General features: G+C 37.1%; 1 protein-coding gene across 4 annotated transcripts in view; it reads right to left on the bottom strand.

Annotated features, from left to right (window-relative positions):
* ANKRD28 (ankyrin repeat domain 28) overlaps nucleotides 1-18,544 on the bottom strand; it is a 221,893-nt gene that overhangs the window by 137,461 nt on the left and 65,888 nt on the right. The window contains exons 1-2 of one of the 4 annotated variants that reach the window (XM_023540020.2): nucleotides 11,955-16,377; nucleotides 11,405-11,504 (exon numbers count right to left, since the gene is read on the bottom strand). The exons of 1 other annotated variant lie outside the window; for it this stretch is intronic. In XM_023540020.2, the coding sequence (XP_023395788.1) occupies nucleotides 11,405-11,500 (96 nt within the window). In that variant the 5' untranslated portion in view covers nucleotides 11,501-11,504; nucleotides 11,955-16,377. 2 more of the 4 variants (XM_010600472.3, XM_064277318.1) reach the window with 2 other exon arrangements.

Genomic DNA, 18,544 nt, shown 5'->3' with positions numbered 1-18,544 from the left:
AGCAGTTCACTGTATTATCATGTCTAAGCAAAGAAAAATCAGCATAGGGAGAAGAAAACATTTATCATAAATACTCACACTGAATCTTCAACCATTATTAGTGGGCACTATCATCCAATTTACATATGTGAAACAGAGGCACAGTAACATCTAGTCAATCACTCATCTGCCCAATCACCCATCCATCTAGTATTTATTCATCATCTACTATGTGCCTGGCTTTGTGGCAGGCTGAGGTAACAAAATTATGAATAAACGGTCAAAGTTCTAATGGAGTTTACACACAAATAAATACTATGTAACTGCAAACTGTAATAAATTCTACAAGGAAAAAAAATTTGAAGGGGAAGGAACTAAAGGATGGCCCACGTGGCTGAAGCAAGCGATCATGGGGAACGATGGCAGAAGATGTAGTTGGAGAACAAGTAGGGCCAGATCATATACAGCCTTGTAAGCCAAGTAGAGTTATAGCTGCTAACCAAAAGGTTGGCAGTTCAAATCCACCAGGCACACCTTAGAAACCCTATGGGGCAGTTCTACTCTGTCCTATAGGGTCACTATGAGTCAGAACAGATTCAACAGCAATGAGTTTTTCTTTTTGCAAGCCAAGTTATAAAGTTTGTATTTTATGTTGTTATTGAAAAGTCCTTAGAGATTTTTCAGCAAGGCAGTCACATGATCTGCTTTATGCTTTAAAAAGATTATGTGGCTTCAGTGTGAGGAATGGATTGAAGGAGTATAAGAATGGAAGCCACGGGACAAGTTAGGAGACAACTGCAGTAATCCAAAAGAGTGGCAATCTGAACTCAATACTGGGCATGTAGATGGAGATCAAGATGTATTTTAGAAATAGAATATACAGGACATGTTAACAGATTGGATGTAAGGATGAGGGAGAAGGTAGTAATCACAAACAACTCCTAGGTTTTTAACTTAAGCAACTAGTGTTTCCTACAGGTTAAACAATTTGGGTCCTCTTTAGTTTCCAAATTTCTACAATGAGGAATGTTACTTTTTATATCATAGTTAAGGTCCCTTTCAAAAAGACTTTCAAAAAGTCTTAATCTAAAACCCATTTGAAAATGAAGGATTAATCCCAAAGTTGCCTCATTTTAAGTGGGTATAAAAATGTTCATAAAGGGTGGTGAGACCTGGCCCAATTCTACTCAAAGTCTGACATATTGAAATAATTAACCTTGCAGCAAAAAAAAAAAAAAAAAAAAAAAACCCAAACCCACTGCCGTTGAGTCGATTCCAACTCATAGTGACCCTATAGGACAGAGTAGAACTGCCCGATAAGAGTTTTTCCAAGGAGCGCCTGGCAGATTCGAACTGCTGGCCTCTTGGTTAGCAGCTGTAGCACTTAACCACTACACCACCAGGGTGCCAAAATATCTTATTGTGCCAAAATATCTTATTTTTAAAAAAAACATTCACCGAAAATACTATATACCACTGATTCAACAAATATTTAAAATTCATATTTGCACGCTACCATACAAACGACACCAAAAGATTATAAAATAATCCATGTATCATTTCCACCTTCAACAATGACCTCATGCAACATAAATGGGGTAGAACAAGCACTTGGCTGCTAACCGAAAGGCTGACAGTTTGAACCCACCCAGCAGCTCCATGGGAGAAAGGCCTGACAATCTGTTCCCGTAAAGATTATAGCCTAGAAAACCCTATGGGACAGTTCTACTCTGTCACATGTGTCACTGTGAGTCTAAATCCCCTTGACAACAACTAACAACAACATTATGCAAGAGAAAAGCTAAGCAGTGCAAGGCAAGAATATGAAATACACCAAAAGGCAGTATACACTAAAAGCCTAAATAAGAGGTATATAGACTATACCTGCCACTATTCAACCATGGGATAGATTGTAGCATATGAATTTATTACTTGTGATCAAGATATAAAGATATCTTTTAATTGTCCACTCTCCAAAAAATGGGCTTTTTAATAAAACTATCCATAAACTTTGGTGTTGTTATTTTTTCCTCCATTAATTTATTTATTAGAAGGATGATTTTTCAAAGAAACTGATGGTATGCAGGCTAGAACATTTAATACCAAAACTCACTCTTCTGATGATCACATTTTTGAGAAAATGGCTGAAACTTTAAAACTATATAAATAATGATGCATGAATAATAGTTATTCAAAGCTTAGGCCAGTGCTGTCTAATAGAAATATAAAGTGAACCACATATATAATTTAAAATTTTCTAGTAGCCATATTTAAAAATGTAAAAATAGAGGTAAAATTAATTTTAACACTATTTATTGTAAATTAATATATCCAAGATATTATTACTTCCACTTGCAACCAATATAAAAAGTTCGCATTTTACTTTTTTCACTAAGTCTACACAGTTTGTTGTGTATTTTACACTTATAGCTTATCTCAATGTGAACACTAAGTTTTCATTGGAAATACTCAATCTGTATTCAGACTTCATAAAACAGTTGAGAAAGTGTCTAAGTTGTTCCAAATATATTCAAAAATTTTCTAACTAAATGAAGTATGAGTTTTAAAATTTATGTTAATTAAAATGAAACAAAATTAAGAATTCGGTTTCTGTTACAATTTACACAAATGTAGGTTTCCCACATTTGCACAAATGTGAGTCTTCCTAAATATTTCTGTCCTAATTTGAACGGCTCACTAGTTCAGCACTTCTTTTAGCAGCTAGCTCTCTTTTTTGTCTCCTCCCTCAAAACACACACATGCCCCTCCCTTTTTTACTACAATGTTAACCCAGACTTGAAGGCAACAACATATCTTCTCACAAAACAAAGCACATGACCTTCCTGGGCACGATTTTCTTCATTATTCAGGGACTTCTTCACACACAGAGGGCTCCGTACAGGTTTCATGAGTTGAATAGAGGTCGGCTAGCACATGATTTCATTTCTTTAGGTACCTTAATTTTATTGAAGAAAATGGAAACAATTCGATGATTTTTAAAGTTGTGTTCAGTCCTAACATTTTATGAGTTGATGGCCCTTTCCTCTGTCAATGAGAGCAGGTTGATTCATGAAAGGAAGATACTGAAAGTGGTGGTGGTGAGCACCGGTTAGCTCTGTTCAAGAAGTTTGCTGTGACAGAACAAACTGGGAAACTGCGGAAGAGAGATTAAAAAGGATCTTTTAAAGGTCAAGATGAACATGCTGAAGGCTAAAGGATTTGTTTTTCAAAAAGGAAGGACAGGAAAGAAGGGGAATAACTGATGAGAGCGAAAAGGTACAGAAAGCCGGATACTGAAGGGAGGTGGAAACACTGAGTTGTGAAGAAGGAATCTTCTTCATGGGGGCTAGACCAAATAGAAACAAACACAGAGGTGAAGGCAGTTTCAGCTGATGAGACAAGCTATGGGATGTGGTCACTGGAGCAGGTGGTCAGAGTCAAACGGAGAGGATCACTGGCTCACTGGTGTGGCAGTAGCTGAACTGTGCTGTATGCTGTTCAAAATATAATCCACAAAATGAAATGAAATCACCTGACTGAGACAAACAGGATCCAGATGTTAGAAATGGGGAGTAAGATTTGACAGACAATAGCAACGAGAAACATAAAGGGTAAACTGATCAGATGGCATTTGCCTCAAAAGAAGGACGGTTTTTATAGGTAGATGGCCTAATAACATTTTAAGAGTTATAATGAGAGACTAATTGCTGCCTCTGTGGCCTTTCCTCCCTGCCTGCGCCAACACACGTGCACAGGTACTGCCAAGACATACTCACTGTGAGCAAGGGAACTATAGCTAACACCTGAGAGGATCTCTGGGGCAGCACGTACTTACAAAAACATCAAGTTTCAGCTATGCTAGGATGTAGAATGGGCTTTCTGTGGAAGAGTACAGATTAAAGAGTTATACCAAAGAACTTTAGGTCTAAATCAGTATTTAGATGACCATTTTTCAGACTTGAGTCTTGAGAGAAAGAAATTATTTCCCTTGAAAAGTATATAAGAAAAAAAAAAAAATTTTTTTTTAAACGAGCAAAACACAATAATACAGGTAGTTTTTTAGAATACACCTAATATGTACAAACCAAGGATCAAAAGGAGGAAAAACTACTCTGCTATCAAATATGTACCACTGCATTTAAATAGTATTTTTAAAGTTACTATCTCCATAATTTTGATTACCTTAAGAAGTAGTTTGAAATTAAACAAAAGCACTCATCATTCAGACTGACTTGAAAACCAGGCTGAGTCAGAGGTTATTTATTGTTGTTTGTTTTTAAAGCCATGTTGCTTTCGAATATCCTATCTGACCTGTCTCTTATTAGTATAACGTTTAGTGAAGATTTATGGGACGAGAGGCATCCTGGTATATTACTTCTGTCCTACCAGGCCCAGGATAAACATATTCTCTGAAATCTAATTACATTATACTTTGCATAATCAATTACCTTTCAACAACTGTATCAAAAGACAACTTAGGCCCAATATTACAAGTAAGTAGATTCTACGATTTTTATTTTAAACAAGCTGAATTTCTGTACTGCTTGAAAAAGATTGAGGAAAGGTTATTTGCAATTCATTCTAGTTTCTACAATGTGGTGACACTGAGTAAATGCTGTATCAACTTACTGTCCTTTAAAAGCTGAAGAGAGAAAATTCTCAATTCAAAAGTAAGTTGTTATGGTTACCCAATGTTTACCTTTATAAGCAAGAATTACATGAGATGCCTGGGGTATTCCCACAAGTGCAGTAAGATTGGTAGCTGAAGTGTACACTAGTCATTCCACATAAATTGGAACTGCATATACCACTTCCGTTTCAAAGTAGCTAGCATTTGGGAAACACTAAAGAAAATGATTCACGTCCTTTTGAACTGTAGAAGGGTGGAAACAAAAATACTGAACGTAACTTTTTTTAAATCAAAGTGATGACTCACACAGTTTAGAGCATTTTTTCATGTTCTTTAGTTCCCTTTATCAAAGAGTACTGAAATTTTATACAGTAACTTCCATTGTTGTGAGAAACAAAGTGTTTCAGGTGAGGAATTTCTTTTTTGCACAAAGAGATTTTGGTGCCTTTAGTCTTGTGAAAAGTCATGCTTGTAACTTAGTTACTTCAGAGAAGAACAATGTAAATTCCATTATATGTAGTCAATTTTGAACTGCTTAAATGGAAAACAGGGACCCCTGTCAGAACTGATAACTTGCCTGTTCCTAACTAACCGGGTAGTTACACCTGCTATTAATTATTGTATTGTAGAATTTTTTGTTTATTTTTGTTTACATTCAGAACATGCAGTACTGCAAGAATATTACAGAACTTTTGGCTCAATACAATTCTAACATGATCTTAAAATTATAAAGCTTATTATTTTGTCTTAATGAGCCTTCTACAAAGTGTCTTTTTTTTGTTTGTTTGTTTACTAGAATATTAAATATACTTGTTCTTTAATATTAGGGCTATCCTAAACTTTTTTTTTTTTTTTTTTAAACTATAAGGTCACTATGAGTCAGAATCAACTCGACTGCAATGGGTTTTTAAAACTGAAAATGCTTTATAAAATAGCACTTTACATTCAAATGACTTAAAACATAAAAGAATTTATTAGCATAAGCAGTAAGAAGTGAAATAAGGTGGGCTTAGGGTGATTAAAGGAGCCCTGGTGCTGCAGTGGTTAAAGCGCTCGGCTGCTAGCTGAAACGCTGGTTCAAACTCACCAGCCTCTCCGTGGGAGAAAGATGTGGCAGTCTACTTTGTAAGGATTCCCAGTCTTGGAAAATCTATGGGGCAGTTCTACTCTGTCCTATAGGATTGTTGTGAGTTGGAATCAACTCAACAGCAATGGGTTTGGTTTTGGTCGTTTGAACCCAACAGGCACTCTGTGAGAGAAAGATGTGGCAGTCTGCTTCTGTAAAGATTACAGCCTTGGAAACCCTATGGGACAGTTTTATTCTGTCACATGGAGTTACTATGAGTCGGCATTGACTTGAGAGCAATGGATTTGGTTTGTTTGGTTTTTTTTTTTTTCCTGTAGGGTGATTTAATTCAGTTATTCAACACTATCATCTAGGCCCCAAACTCCTTTCAGCTTTTCCTTCTGTCAGACTCAGCATGGGCCTTAGGGTTACTCCCTTCATAGTTACAAATGCCTTCTATAGTTCAAGGCATCATATCAAAGACACATACTGATGTCCAGCGGAAGGGGAGTCTCCCGCATCTCCCTTTTTAAATACGAGGAAGCCTTTCCTAGAAGCTCCCAAGCAAACTGTCCCTCACATGTGAAAGGCTAGGCTTGGGTCACATGTCCCCTCCTAACTTATCACTACTAAACAGACTAGGGCTACCACTGATTAGCTTACGCTATTCAGGATTTTCTCCAAGTCATGTGGGATAGAGGTAGACATTGAAACAAAACTGAGGGTAAGCCTACAAGGGTAAAGGCCAATGAAGAGGCAACTACATTATGCTAAACATTATATGGAAAAATTAAACCACAGCATTTTTTTTTTTTTCAGTAATTTAGTTTTCCCACCATTATGAATTAATCACACACACCAGTAGTAGAAGACACTTTGAGAGCTCTAGGCATTTATTTTTAAAAGGTAAAGCAGTAATTCATCTTAAAGCAAACTAAATGAACTGATTCGGTAAATGACACAAACATAACAAGAAAAATACCAAACACCTGGGAACAGTACACTTTAGGTTATGAAATAATAAAATTATACCTTAATTCTGATCACTTAAAATTTCTATCTCTGTAATGTTTTCTATAAATTCCTGTCAATTTCATTTTTTTCCTCTACGAAATGCCAGGCTAATTACTACACTCTGGGCAGACCTCTTCTAGAGTGATGAGACTAGAACACATTCAAGGAGGGCAGCCAGGATGATGACGGATCTAGAAATCATGTCATATGGGTTGATGAAGCTGAAGAGTTTAGTCTGAAAAAGAGTCAGAGAATATGACAGCTTTAAAATATCTGAAGGGCTGTCATTATGAATAGATACCAAATTATACTATTCTAGAGATAAGAACTAGGATCACTGAATAATAAATAGCAGGAAAATAAAATTCAGTTCAATATAAGACAGTACTTTTACCTAGCATTGTTTTACCTGAAGTTGTAACAGGTTGGCTGTTGATATGGGAGAAGGATAAACATTTCGGGTAAGCTGAATACCTACTATGGTGGTTCTTTATGTGCATTCATTTAGTTATAACAGCATTTCTGCAGAGTAGTTTTTAATCTGAGCTGGACAAATACTAGCAATCACATAGCAAAGAAGCAGAGAAAAATGGATTCTAACCCAGGTCCATCTGCTTCCAAAGCCTATCTCTTCCCACACATCACACAACCAAGACAATCTAAAAGACCAGTTGTTAAAGCGTTAAATAGGATTTCTAAGTTGATAAGAAACCAAAAACTGTTCCGTAGGGCTTTTAAAGCTGTGACCTTTTGAAAGCAGATCTCCAGGGCTATCTTCCAAGGTACCTCTGGGTGGGTCTGAACCGCCAACCTTTCAGCTAGCAGTAGAGTACTTAACTGTTTGCACTACCCAGGGAGTCCATAGTTTAAAGAGTATCTTTACACCTATTCTTTCATAGGTCCAGGTTTTAAGGTAAGTAGGTAGGTGAGGCATTACCCTCTAGCATTCTACCTCAGAAGCGAAGAAGACAACAAATATGAATTCCTTCAACTTCCTTCTGTTTTACCTCCATACATATTTGTATTTTCAATCTTTTCCCTCTGAGAATCTTTCATTCACTCAAGTCATTTATTAAACACTTCTTACATGCCACGTACCAAACCTCAATGACTTTATAGTCTGACGAGAAGAGTCTGTGCATTCCAAATATCTCCATCTTCTTAAAAAAAAGCCAAACCAAACCCACTGCCGTCTAGTCGATTCCGACTAATAGCAACCCTACAGGACAGAGTAGAATTGCCCCATAGAGTTTCCAAGGAGTGCCTGGTGGATTCGAACTGCTGACCTTTTGGTTAGCAGCTGTAGCACTCAACCACTACACCACCAGGGCTTCCCCATCTTCTTAGAAAAAAAAATAAAAATAAAATTTTTTTTTCTAAGAGACTTTATTAATTCTGAGTCCTTCCTCGTATAGTTTTGATTTAACCCTCACTGCTGTCTCTATTCCTTCCTCTTGGCCTAAAGAAAACTTTCCTGCCTCCCTATCAAGCTACCGTTCCATTTTTTCATTTGATTCAACCTCCTGCAATCTGGCTTCCATACCTACCACTCAGCTGAAACTGCTCAAAGGTCACCAGTTACCATCAATTGCACAATTTCTATTTTTTTCTCAACTACTCTACAATATTTGATAGCAATGACCTTTATTAAACTCTGTTCTTGCTGTTTCCATAAAACTTTTGCCTGTTTTTGTAAATCTTCGTTTTTGGCCCCTTTCACTACCAGAACCCTTGTGGCATAGTGGTTAAGAGCTCGGCTGCTAACCAAAAGGTTGGCAGTTCGAACCCACCAATCGTTCCTTGGAAACTCTATGGGGCAGTTTTACTCCGTCCTATAGGGTTGCTATGCACTATGAGTCAGAATCGACTTGATGGCAATGGTTTTTTTTTGTTTTTCTTCTACCATCCATACTTAAAAATACTGGCTTTCTCCTTAGCCTGCTGTTCTTCCTCTCATCTTATAATTTCTTCCCGGACAACCTCATCTATTTATATAATATTAACCATCTATATGATACTTCTCAGTCTGTATTTCCATTCCTAACTTCCAGATACTACTTCTAAATGCTCCATGAGTCATTCCACCTGCATAGTCCGAATTATCTCTAACTCAGCATATCAAAATACTTATCTGTAGTCCACTCCTTCAAAGAGATTGTTTTCTGTAATTCCCGTGTTGGTTAATAGTAATGACATCACCATATGCAGTAGTCAAAAACACAAAATGAATTATCTAGAAGTCCTCCCCGAGTCCTAAGCTTTTTACCTAAAATCTTCCTTCACAGTGACCTAGCTCTGACCCACTTAAGTTCTTACCTGAGCTATCATAACTACTCCCCAACTGGTCTCTCAACTCCGGCTGTTCTATCTCTAGTTTTGACCATCCTTGTAGCAGACACAGGTTCTTTCACAAGCAGACATAGGTTCTATTCCGTCCTTTAGGGAGTGCCTCTGATCCAGAGACACACAAGAGACCCAGGCCTGGTCAGAGATCACCTACCCCTAGCCACATGTCTAGTTCAAGGATGAGCGCATGACCAAAGCTAGATCATTTAGGGTCTTCCTCAGGACCTTATTTTCCTGCCAAGGATATCAGGAAAAACACTCTCTTTTCATTCAGGATTGTGAGTAATAAAGACAATGTAGGCTAAACTGCCTGCAAGAGGAGAGAATAAAAGGGACAAAGTTTGAAAAGGGGGAGGGGGCCCAGTGTCACCAAGTCCTGGATCTAGCTCTGCCTGATCATCCCTACTGTCTGACTGATAAATTTCCTTTTGTGTTTAAGCCAGTTTGAGTTGGATTTCTCTCACTTGTAACCAAACAGTCCTGATTAACAATTCTCCGTATAACCAGAGTTGCTTTTCTAAATTATAGATACAATGTTATTTGCCTGCTTTTATTTAGCCATCTAAATTTTATTAAAGTATACTACGATAAAAACATCCACCACTACTTTCCCTTTAAGTTGAGTGGATTCTGATTCATAGTGACCCTACAGGACGGAGCAGAACTGCCCCATAGGGTTTCCAAGATTGTAAATGTTTATGGAAAAAGACTGCCACATCTTTCTCCTGCAGAGCTGGTGGGTTCAAACCGCTGACCTTTCAGCTAGCAGTCTAGTCCCTTAACCACTGTGCCTTGTAAATTTACAGAGATTGTGCAGCAACTATAGGGTCGTCATGAGTCAATGGGTTTGGTTTTTTTTTTTTTGGTTTTGCAGTAACCAATGCAAAAGCACCACCCAGTGGTAAAAATTGATAATTACAACTTAAACAGTAATCATGATAAAAGTAGTTCAATGTTTTACTGTTCTGCATAGTCTTTTTTTATAGTCCCTCACACACATTAGCAAGTATAATACAATGGAGTATCTGACATCGACAGTGTCTGCTGTTTGTTAACTACTTTCCCCAATCGGGTCTTATCCTTATTACATTTAATTTGGCATTTTTTTCCTATTCTCTCTTGCCCACCCATTCCAAATGTTTAGTTGGGGACAGCATTAGAACAGGAGTATTATAAGGTTCATCCAAAACACTTGTTGAGCCCGAGGTTAGAAAATGGTTTGAAATAACAGAAATCAGGTGTGGGAAGGAAGGGATGAATTTCCAATGGAATTCTGCTCAGCAAGAGCCAACAAGGTAACAACAAATGTGTTTTTTTTTTTTCAAAGCAATAATTTGGTTAGTAATCTGGACTTTACTGAAAGACCAGGTGAAGATTTACAATTGGTTAATTCATACAGAATTCAGAACTTCTAAAGAGAGCATGAGTCTTGAATGTGATCATACCCATACCCATTTGAAGAAAACAACTCACTAAATACTGTGTTCACAATAATCTGCTTCCCCTCTACCAGAAAACAGATGGATAAAATCTCTGAATCTCCAATATAACAGCTTTCAAAGCAACGCCTTGTCTTTTTTTTTTTTTTTTTTAAAAGGTTTAAATATGACTAAAAACAAATTATAACCAAAACCCAGTAAGGGTTTTTTTTTTTTTTTTAAACTTTGCATCAAGACTGCTTAATATCAAACAGTATTACTGCTTTTGGAGCCCTGGTGGCGCAGGGCTTACGAGCTACTACAGCTGCTAACCAAAATGTCGGCAGCTCAAATCCACCAGCTGCTCCTTGGAAACCCTACAGGCAGCTCTATTCTGTCCTAAAAGGTCGCTATGAGTCGGAATCGACTTGATGGCATCAAGTTTGGGTTTTATTACTGTTTGGGACCATGAAGTATTTAACAAAAGTACAGTTGGCTGCAGCTTGTTAACAGTGAAGAAGCCAATTATTAGACCCTAGGGTCTTCCTTTTGAATTCTAAGGAATCTTTCAATTTGTCCGAATCCCTGGTGGTGTGGTGGTTAAAAGTTTGGCTGCTAGCCAATTAAGGTTGGCAGTCTGAATCTACCAGCCACTCCTTGGAAATCCTATGGGGCAGTTCTACTATGTCCTATAGGGTCACTACAAGTCGGAATCGATTCGACAGGAATGGGTTTGGTTTTGGGTTTTAAAAGGGTCTTCCTTTTGTATTCTACAGAATCTTTCAATTTGTTTGAATTTCAAATAAAAAGGCTTAACAAATAATGTTGATATAAAAAAAAATGTTGATATCAAACAAGCTTAAATTATCCTCACTAGTGATGTCATTCTAAGGCCTCTAAATTTCACAAATCTTTAGAACTACTTTCGCTAGAAACACAAGAGTCACTCACATGATGGAGGTTCCCCAGTGACACTGAATAGCTGATAATGTTTGAAGCATGCACCACAAACATGTAAGAGAGTGAGCTATGAGTAAGGTGATGCATACAGCTAGAAAACAAAAGAATGAAAACATTTAGTACATTATCTGTTATTCAGGATACAATAAAACTAGTTACAGTACTGTTTCTTCAACTATTTAATGTTTTCTGCTCCAAGCTACAATATAAAGTTCCTAGATGCTTAAGCGCCCTCCACTGAAAATCTATTTGAATTATCATGCAAGTCATCACACTAAGTTTAGTATGATGACTTGCTTAATTATATTAAATTTAGTATAATGACTTGCTTAATAATTCAAATAGATTTTCATTAACACAGGGCCCACCACTATTAACAAAATGTCTAAAACGAAGCACTTGGTTGATGCTAAGTATCTATTCACATAGCTATGTATAAAAGCTAAGTGTAAGAGTTATGAGGAGGCATAAACAGCAACAAACTAATGAATTACAAGAGTTGCCTATATTACTGCAGAAAGACCACCAGAAAACAACCTACCATAATAGGAATTCCCATACTATTTTCCTCTGGTGGAAGCAGTAGCTGTACTGTTTCAATTCCAATCACAAGCCTGTGGCAGAAAACAGATATCAAAAGCAAGAATTTGCCGACCCTAAAAACGAAGGGCTATGTTATAAAATAATTGGTATGACATACCATATCCAACTACTTACCAATGGAATAATTATATTTCTCTACGGGGATGCCTTAATCTAAGAAACTGTCTAAAAAGTATAAAATAGTCTATCTATATACTTCCTAATATCAAAATCATCCTTATTTCAGAAATGCATCAATTTTAAAAAATCACCAAAATACCTCCCAAAGATAAACACAGGTATTTATTTTCTATATATGTACTTCTTTAAAACTGGGATAATATATACACTGTTCAATAACTTGCATCCCCCAAACTCCCGCCCCGTTTAACAATGCAGGACTTTACCTATTTCCTTAAATATTCCTCTATGATTTCAATGACTATATAAAATTCCATCCCAGAGTTAGTATCTTGATGTATTTAACCAAGTCCCTAAAACTGAACATTTGGATCACTTCTATTTTTTACTTTTATATACTAATTTTTGAGGATCATATCTACCATGTACCTAAGAAATCAACTTTTAGTCAAATGGCTTGTCTTCAAATGCTGGCTTAGTTAATAAATTAAATTAGCCCTAAAATATTATGGACCCATAATTCTCAGGTACAATGACCTGCAAAGAACAAATTCAGAATTAAATTTCCTATACAGAAGCATGCTGCCTACCACATTTCTTACTCGTATGAAAGAATCATCAGCTTTTACCATTTTTGTCATAGTAAGTACTGATAATGTTCTAAAATACTTTTCTAATGTTAAAAGAAAATGGAAACCACACTATCCACTCTGGTGGAAGGTGGTTAACTACAGTTACAGACATTAAGATTTGTTATTTCTCCTCTTATCAAAACTCTTTATAAATTAACCTTACCAAAAAAAGACTAAATGGATATTATTTTTAGTATCCTTGCTACTGCATTAATGAAACGGACATGGTAATATATTAATTTGCCATTTGGTGGCAGCAAATACAAAGGAAAATAAATTTCCTGAGTAGTACATTTTTTATTACTAACACAAAGGTAAATTCTTCTTTTGAGTTTTGTATTTTAAACAAGGGTTTTCTGGAGATTAAAAAACACTCTAAATTTTCACTGAAAAGTCATCAAATGGAAGATGCTTTATAGGTTTTTATAATTATTGTAATCTCATATGAAGTCAAGTTCATAAAAATATCATGAGTAAACTTCTTAAATGAAAGTAACAGTCCCCGTTACTACACCATTTATAAATGCCATTTAATTGCCTCAAAAACTATGTGACTTTTCACGCATATCAAGCAACATGTACTGCAATAACTCATTCACTTCTGCTAAAGTGAAATTAAAATTTAAAAAATCAGACTAAATTAAAATCTCATGTAAAAACTATACTTTTATTCTTTAAGCAAATCTAGCTAGCCTAGCCACCCACTCCTACAAACACTTATTCAACAACTATTTGCTAAATGCAAAGATTAACAATGGTGAAGAGAAATAGTTTCTGGCTTTGTGAAGCTCACACAAAATTTCTCCCAGACTTGTAATATGCGGTAGTGAACGGTCAACTTGATAGCCTAGGAACCGAACATATGGTTTTCCTCCAAATATAATTTACAATAAAAGACACTGAGAGGCTAGGCCAAGACTGTGGAGTAGTCAGACGCTTCTGAACCATCTGTCCCTCTTACAACAGAGACCCAAAAAAAAAACAAGTGAAACAATTATGTTTATGACAAGCTAGGAGCCCTGAACATCAAAGAAAAAGTTAGAAAACGGACTGAGCAACAGGGGGAGGGACAGATGGTTCAGAAGTGGGAAGGAATTGCCAGACCTGAATCCCTGAGAACCCTCAGGCACCACTCCTGGGAGCAACTGCGGCAGGCTGGTGGTAGTGTTCAGCTGCAGTTTCCTCAGGAAGAAGCAGCCAGCCGCACAGCCTACTCACACCTCCGGAATCGGAGAAGAACAGCACTGTTGGCAAAAGTTAAGTACTTGCATGTATTTTAAGGTGTCCCCAGCCCCTGAGCGGGCTTTAGTGGCTACAGGATTCCCTGGGCCTGAGATAGGTCCTGCTGAACGCCCTGAGCCATTCTCTAGGCCTTGGAGATGGAATAAATTCACAGTTGAGGAAAAAGATAATCTGTCAGCTCCACTAGCCTGGGGAGCTCAAGACAGAAGTGGCTTCTGTCCAGACATAAATGGTCCATGGGCTTTCAATACCTTCACCCTCTGCATGGACCTGTCTGGGCTGTTTCAGGAGAACAGGCCCTTGTTGGCAGACTGCAACTGTTTCAGCCATGTGTGGAGAGGTGGGTGTTTGATGTTGACACTGCTTTGCCTATTAAACAGGGTCCTCACCTACCCACATCAGGGCCTTAAGGACTGCTGGCTCCACTCAGGTCATCCAGCCACCCACGACAGGGGTCCAAGAATAACTGCTACCTCCCAATCCCTACAACCAAAAGCACTGGGTGCCCATGGTCCACCTGCAGGACCCACCCACCTGTGTGCTCCAGGGAATAGGGATGTGCTTTCCTCACAGTCACTCAGGGGATGGTAGTCAGCCCCCGGCCTTGTTCAGAGTGTGATCCCGCTGCAACCTACACCAATCATCCCTGCCCCTCTAAGACTGTAGGACAGAGCCTGTACCACATACTTGATGACCAACTACCTGGACACCTGAGCTGATGCCATACAAGAAAAGTCAATGAATTCCCAGGCTCATAGACCTGATAACAGCTCTAGCCATCTGGTGACAGGATGTCAGAGCTTCAAAGGCAAAAATAATCAAGAGAGCTCATTCAAGCAACCTATTTGGGAATATCAAAACAAAACGAAGCAAGATGCAAGGATACAGAAAGCAAACACAAAATAAACAAATACGATAACTTACAGATGGCTTGGAGACAAGAGTCAATATCAAATCACATAATGAAGCAGACCATGATCACTTCAACAAGCTCTCAAAACATACATGAAGGTGCGTTCCTAGAATTACCAGATGCAGAATACAAACGATTAATATACAGAACTCTTGAAGCTATCAGGAAGGAGATGAGGTAATATGCAGAACAAGCCAAGGAACACGTGGGTAAAGCAGTTAAAGAAATTAAAAAAGTTATTAAAGAACATAAAGAAAAATTTAATAAGCTTCAATAATCCATAGAGAGACAGCAATCAGAAATTTGGATGAAAAATAAACTTACAGAATTAGACAACTCAAAAGAAAGTCAGAGGAGCAGAACTGGGCAAGTGAAAGGCAGAACTGCTGAGATTGAGCATAAAGCACTTGGCACTAATTTATTTGGAGAAAAATCAGATAAAAGTATTTAAAAAATAAAAGAAGAAACCTTAAGAATCATGTGGGACTCTATCAAGAGAAATAACCTACGAGTGGTTGGAGTACCCAAACAGGGAGGGATAACAGAAAATACAGAGAGAATTGTTGAAGATTTGTTGGCAGAAAACTTCCCTAATGTCATGAAAGATGAGAAGATATCTATCCAAGATGCTCACTGAACTCCAAATAAGGTAGATCTTAAAAGGAAGTCACCAAGACATATTATAATCAAACTTGCCAAAACCAAAGATAAAGAGAGAATTTTAAGAGCAGCCAGGGATAAATGAAAAGTCACGTACAAAAGAGAGTCAATAAGAATAAGCTTGGACTACTCGGCAGAACCCACACAGGCAAGAGTGCAATGGGATGACTTATATAAAAAATTAAAGGAAAAAAATTGGCAGGCAAGAATCATATATCCAGCAAAATTGTTTCTCAAATATGAAGGTAAAATTAGGACATTTCCAGATAAACAGAAGTTCAGAGAACTTGTAAAAACCAAACCAAAACTACAAGAAATACTAAAGGGAGTTCACTGGTTGGAAAATCAATAATATCAGATACCAACCCTGGACTAGAAGACAGGACAGAGCAACCAGATGTCAATCTGGTTGGGAAATCACAAAAACAAATCAGGATTAAAAAAACGCTCAAAACAGGGAAACGGCTATGTCGTTATGTAAAAAAAGACAACACTAAAACAAAGAAGAACAAAGAAATGTAGTCACAGATCTTTCATATGGAGAGGAAGACAAGGCGATATAAAGAAATAAAATTTAGGCTTAAACTTAGAAAAATAGGGGTAAATATTAAGGTAACCACAAAGGAGACTAACAACCCTACTCATCAAAATAAAATACAAGAAAAAAATAGAGACTCAGTAGAAACAAAATCAACAAGGAATAAGAGGAAAAGACAATATATAAACTACTCAAAACAAAAAATTAAGTGGGAAAAGAAACTTTCAACAATACACAAAAAAGGCCTCAAAATAACAGCACTAAACTCATACCCATCCACAACTACACTGAATGTAAATGGACTAAATGCACCAATAAAGAGACAGAGAGTGGCAGAATGGATGAAAAAAAAAAAACACGATCCATCCATACGCTGCCTACAAGAGACACACCTTAGACTTACAGAACCAAACAAACTCAAACTCGAAGGATGGAAAAAAATATATCAAGCATACAACAATCAAAGAAGAGCAGGAGGAGCAATGTTAATTTCTGACAAAATAGACTTTAAAGTTAAATCCACCACAAAGGATAAGAAAGACACTACATAATGATTAAAGGGACTATATACCAGGATGATATAACCATATTAAGTATTTATGCACCCAGTGACACGGCTGCAAGATACAGAAAACAAACTCCAACAGCATCGAAAAGACACACAGCGCCACAATTGTAGGAGATTTCAACAAACCATGTTCAGTGAAGGGCAGAACATCCAGAAAAAAGCTCAATAAAGACACGGAAAATCTAAATGCCACAATCCACCAACTTGACCTCACAGACATATATAAAACACTCCACTGAACAGCAGCCATGTATACTTTCTTTTCTAGTGAACATGGAACATTTTCTAGAACAGACCACATATTAGGTCATAAAGCAAGCTTTACCAGAATCTAAAACATTGAAATATTACAAAGCAGCTTCTTTGACCATAAGGCCATAAAAGGAGAAATCAATAACAGAAAAAGCACAGAAAAGAAATCAAACCCTTGGTAACTGAACAATGCCCTGCTCAAAATTGACTGGGTTATAGAAGACATTAAGGATAGAATAAAAAAATTCATAGAATCCAATTAAAACCAAAACGCTTCGTATCAGAACCTTTGGGGCACAGTGAAAGCAGTGCTCCGACGTCTGTGTATATCAATAAATACAAAAAGAAGGGCCCAAATCAAAGAATTATCCCTACAACTTGAACAAATAGAAAGAGGGCAACAAAAGAAACCCTCAGGCACAAGAAGAAAGCAAAGAATAAAAATTAGAGCAGAACGAAATGAAACAGAAAACAGAAAAAACAATTGAAAGAGTTAACAAGACCAAAAGCTAGTTCTTTGAAAAAATTTAAAAATTGATAAACCACTGGCCAAACTGACAAAAGAAAAACAGGAAAGGAAGCAAATAACCCGAATAAAAAATGAGATGGGCGATATCACAACAGATCTAACTGAAATTAAAAGAATCTTATCAGATTACTATAAAAAACTGCAACAAATTAGAAACCCTAGAAGAAATGGACGAATTTCTAGAAACACACTACCTACTGAAACTAACACAAAAAACAGAGGCAGAGCAACTAAATAAACCCATAACAAATGAAGAGATTGAAAAGGTAATTTAAAAACTCCCAACAAATAAAAAGCCCTGATCCGGACAGATTCATTGCAGAGTTCTACCAAACTTTCAGAGAAGAGTTAACACCACTACTACTAAAGGTATTTCAGAGCATAGAAAAGGAAGGAATACTACCAAACTCATTCTATGAAGCCAGCATATCCCTGATACCAAAACGAGGTAAAGACATCAAAAAAGAAAAAAGAACGAAAGAAAATTACAGATCTATATCCCTCATGAACTTAGATGCAAAATCCTCAACAAAATTCAAGCCAATAGAATTCAACAACATTATCGAAAAAATAACTCACCATGACCAAGTGCGATTCATACCAGGTATGCAGGGATGGTTCAACATTAGAAAAACAATTAATGGAATCGATCACAAAAATAAAACAAAAGAACCACATGATCTTATCAATGGATGCAGAAAAGGCATCTGACAAAGTTCGACATCCACTCATGATAAAAACTCTCAGCAAAACAGGAATAGAAGGAAAATTCCTCAACATAATAAAGGGCATTTATACAAAGCCAACAGCCAACATCACCCTAAATGGAGAGAGCCTGAAAACATTCCCATTGAGATCGGGAACCAGACAAGGATGACTTTTATCACCACTCTTACTCAACATTGCGCTGGAGGTCCTAGCCAGAGCAATTAGGCTAAAAAAAGAATGGGCACCCAGATTGGTAAGGAAGAAGTAAAAGTATCTCTATTTGCAGATGACATAATCTTACACACAGAAAACCCTAAGGAATCCTCCAGAAAACTACTGAAACTAATGGAAGAGTTCTGCAGAGTA

This window comes from Loxodonta africana, chromosome 27 (assembly GCF_030014295.1).
Source record: "Loxodonta africana isolate mLoxAfr1 chromosome 27, mLoxAfr1.hap2, whole genome shotgun sequence".
Classification (NCBI taxonomy): Eukaryota; Metazoa; Chordata; class Mammalia; order Proboscidea; family Elephantidae; genus Loxodonta; species Loxodonta africana.
Note: the sequence above shows the minus strand (reverse complement) of the source record. Positions and strands in the feature narration are given on the sequence as shown.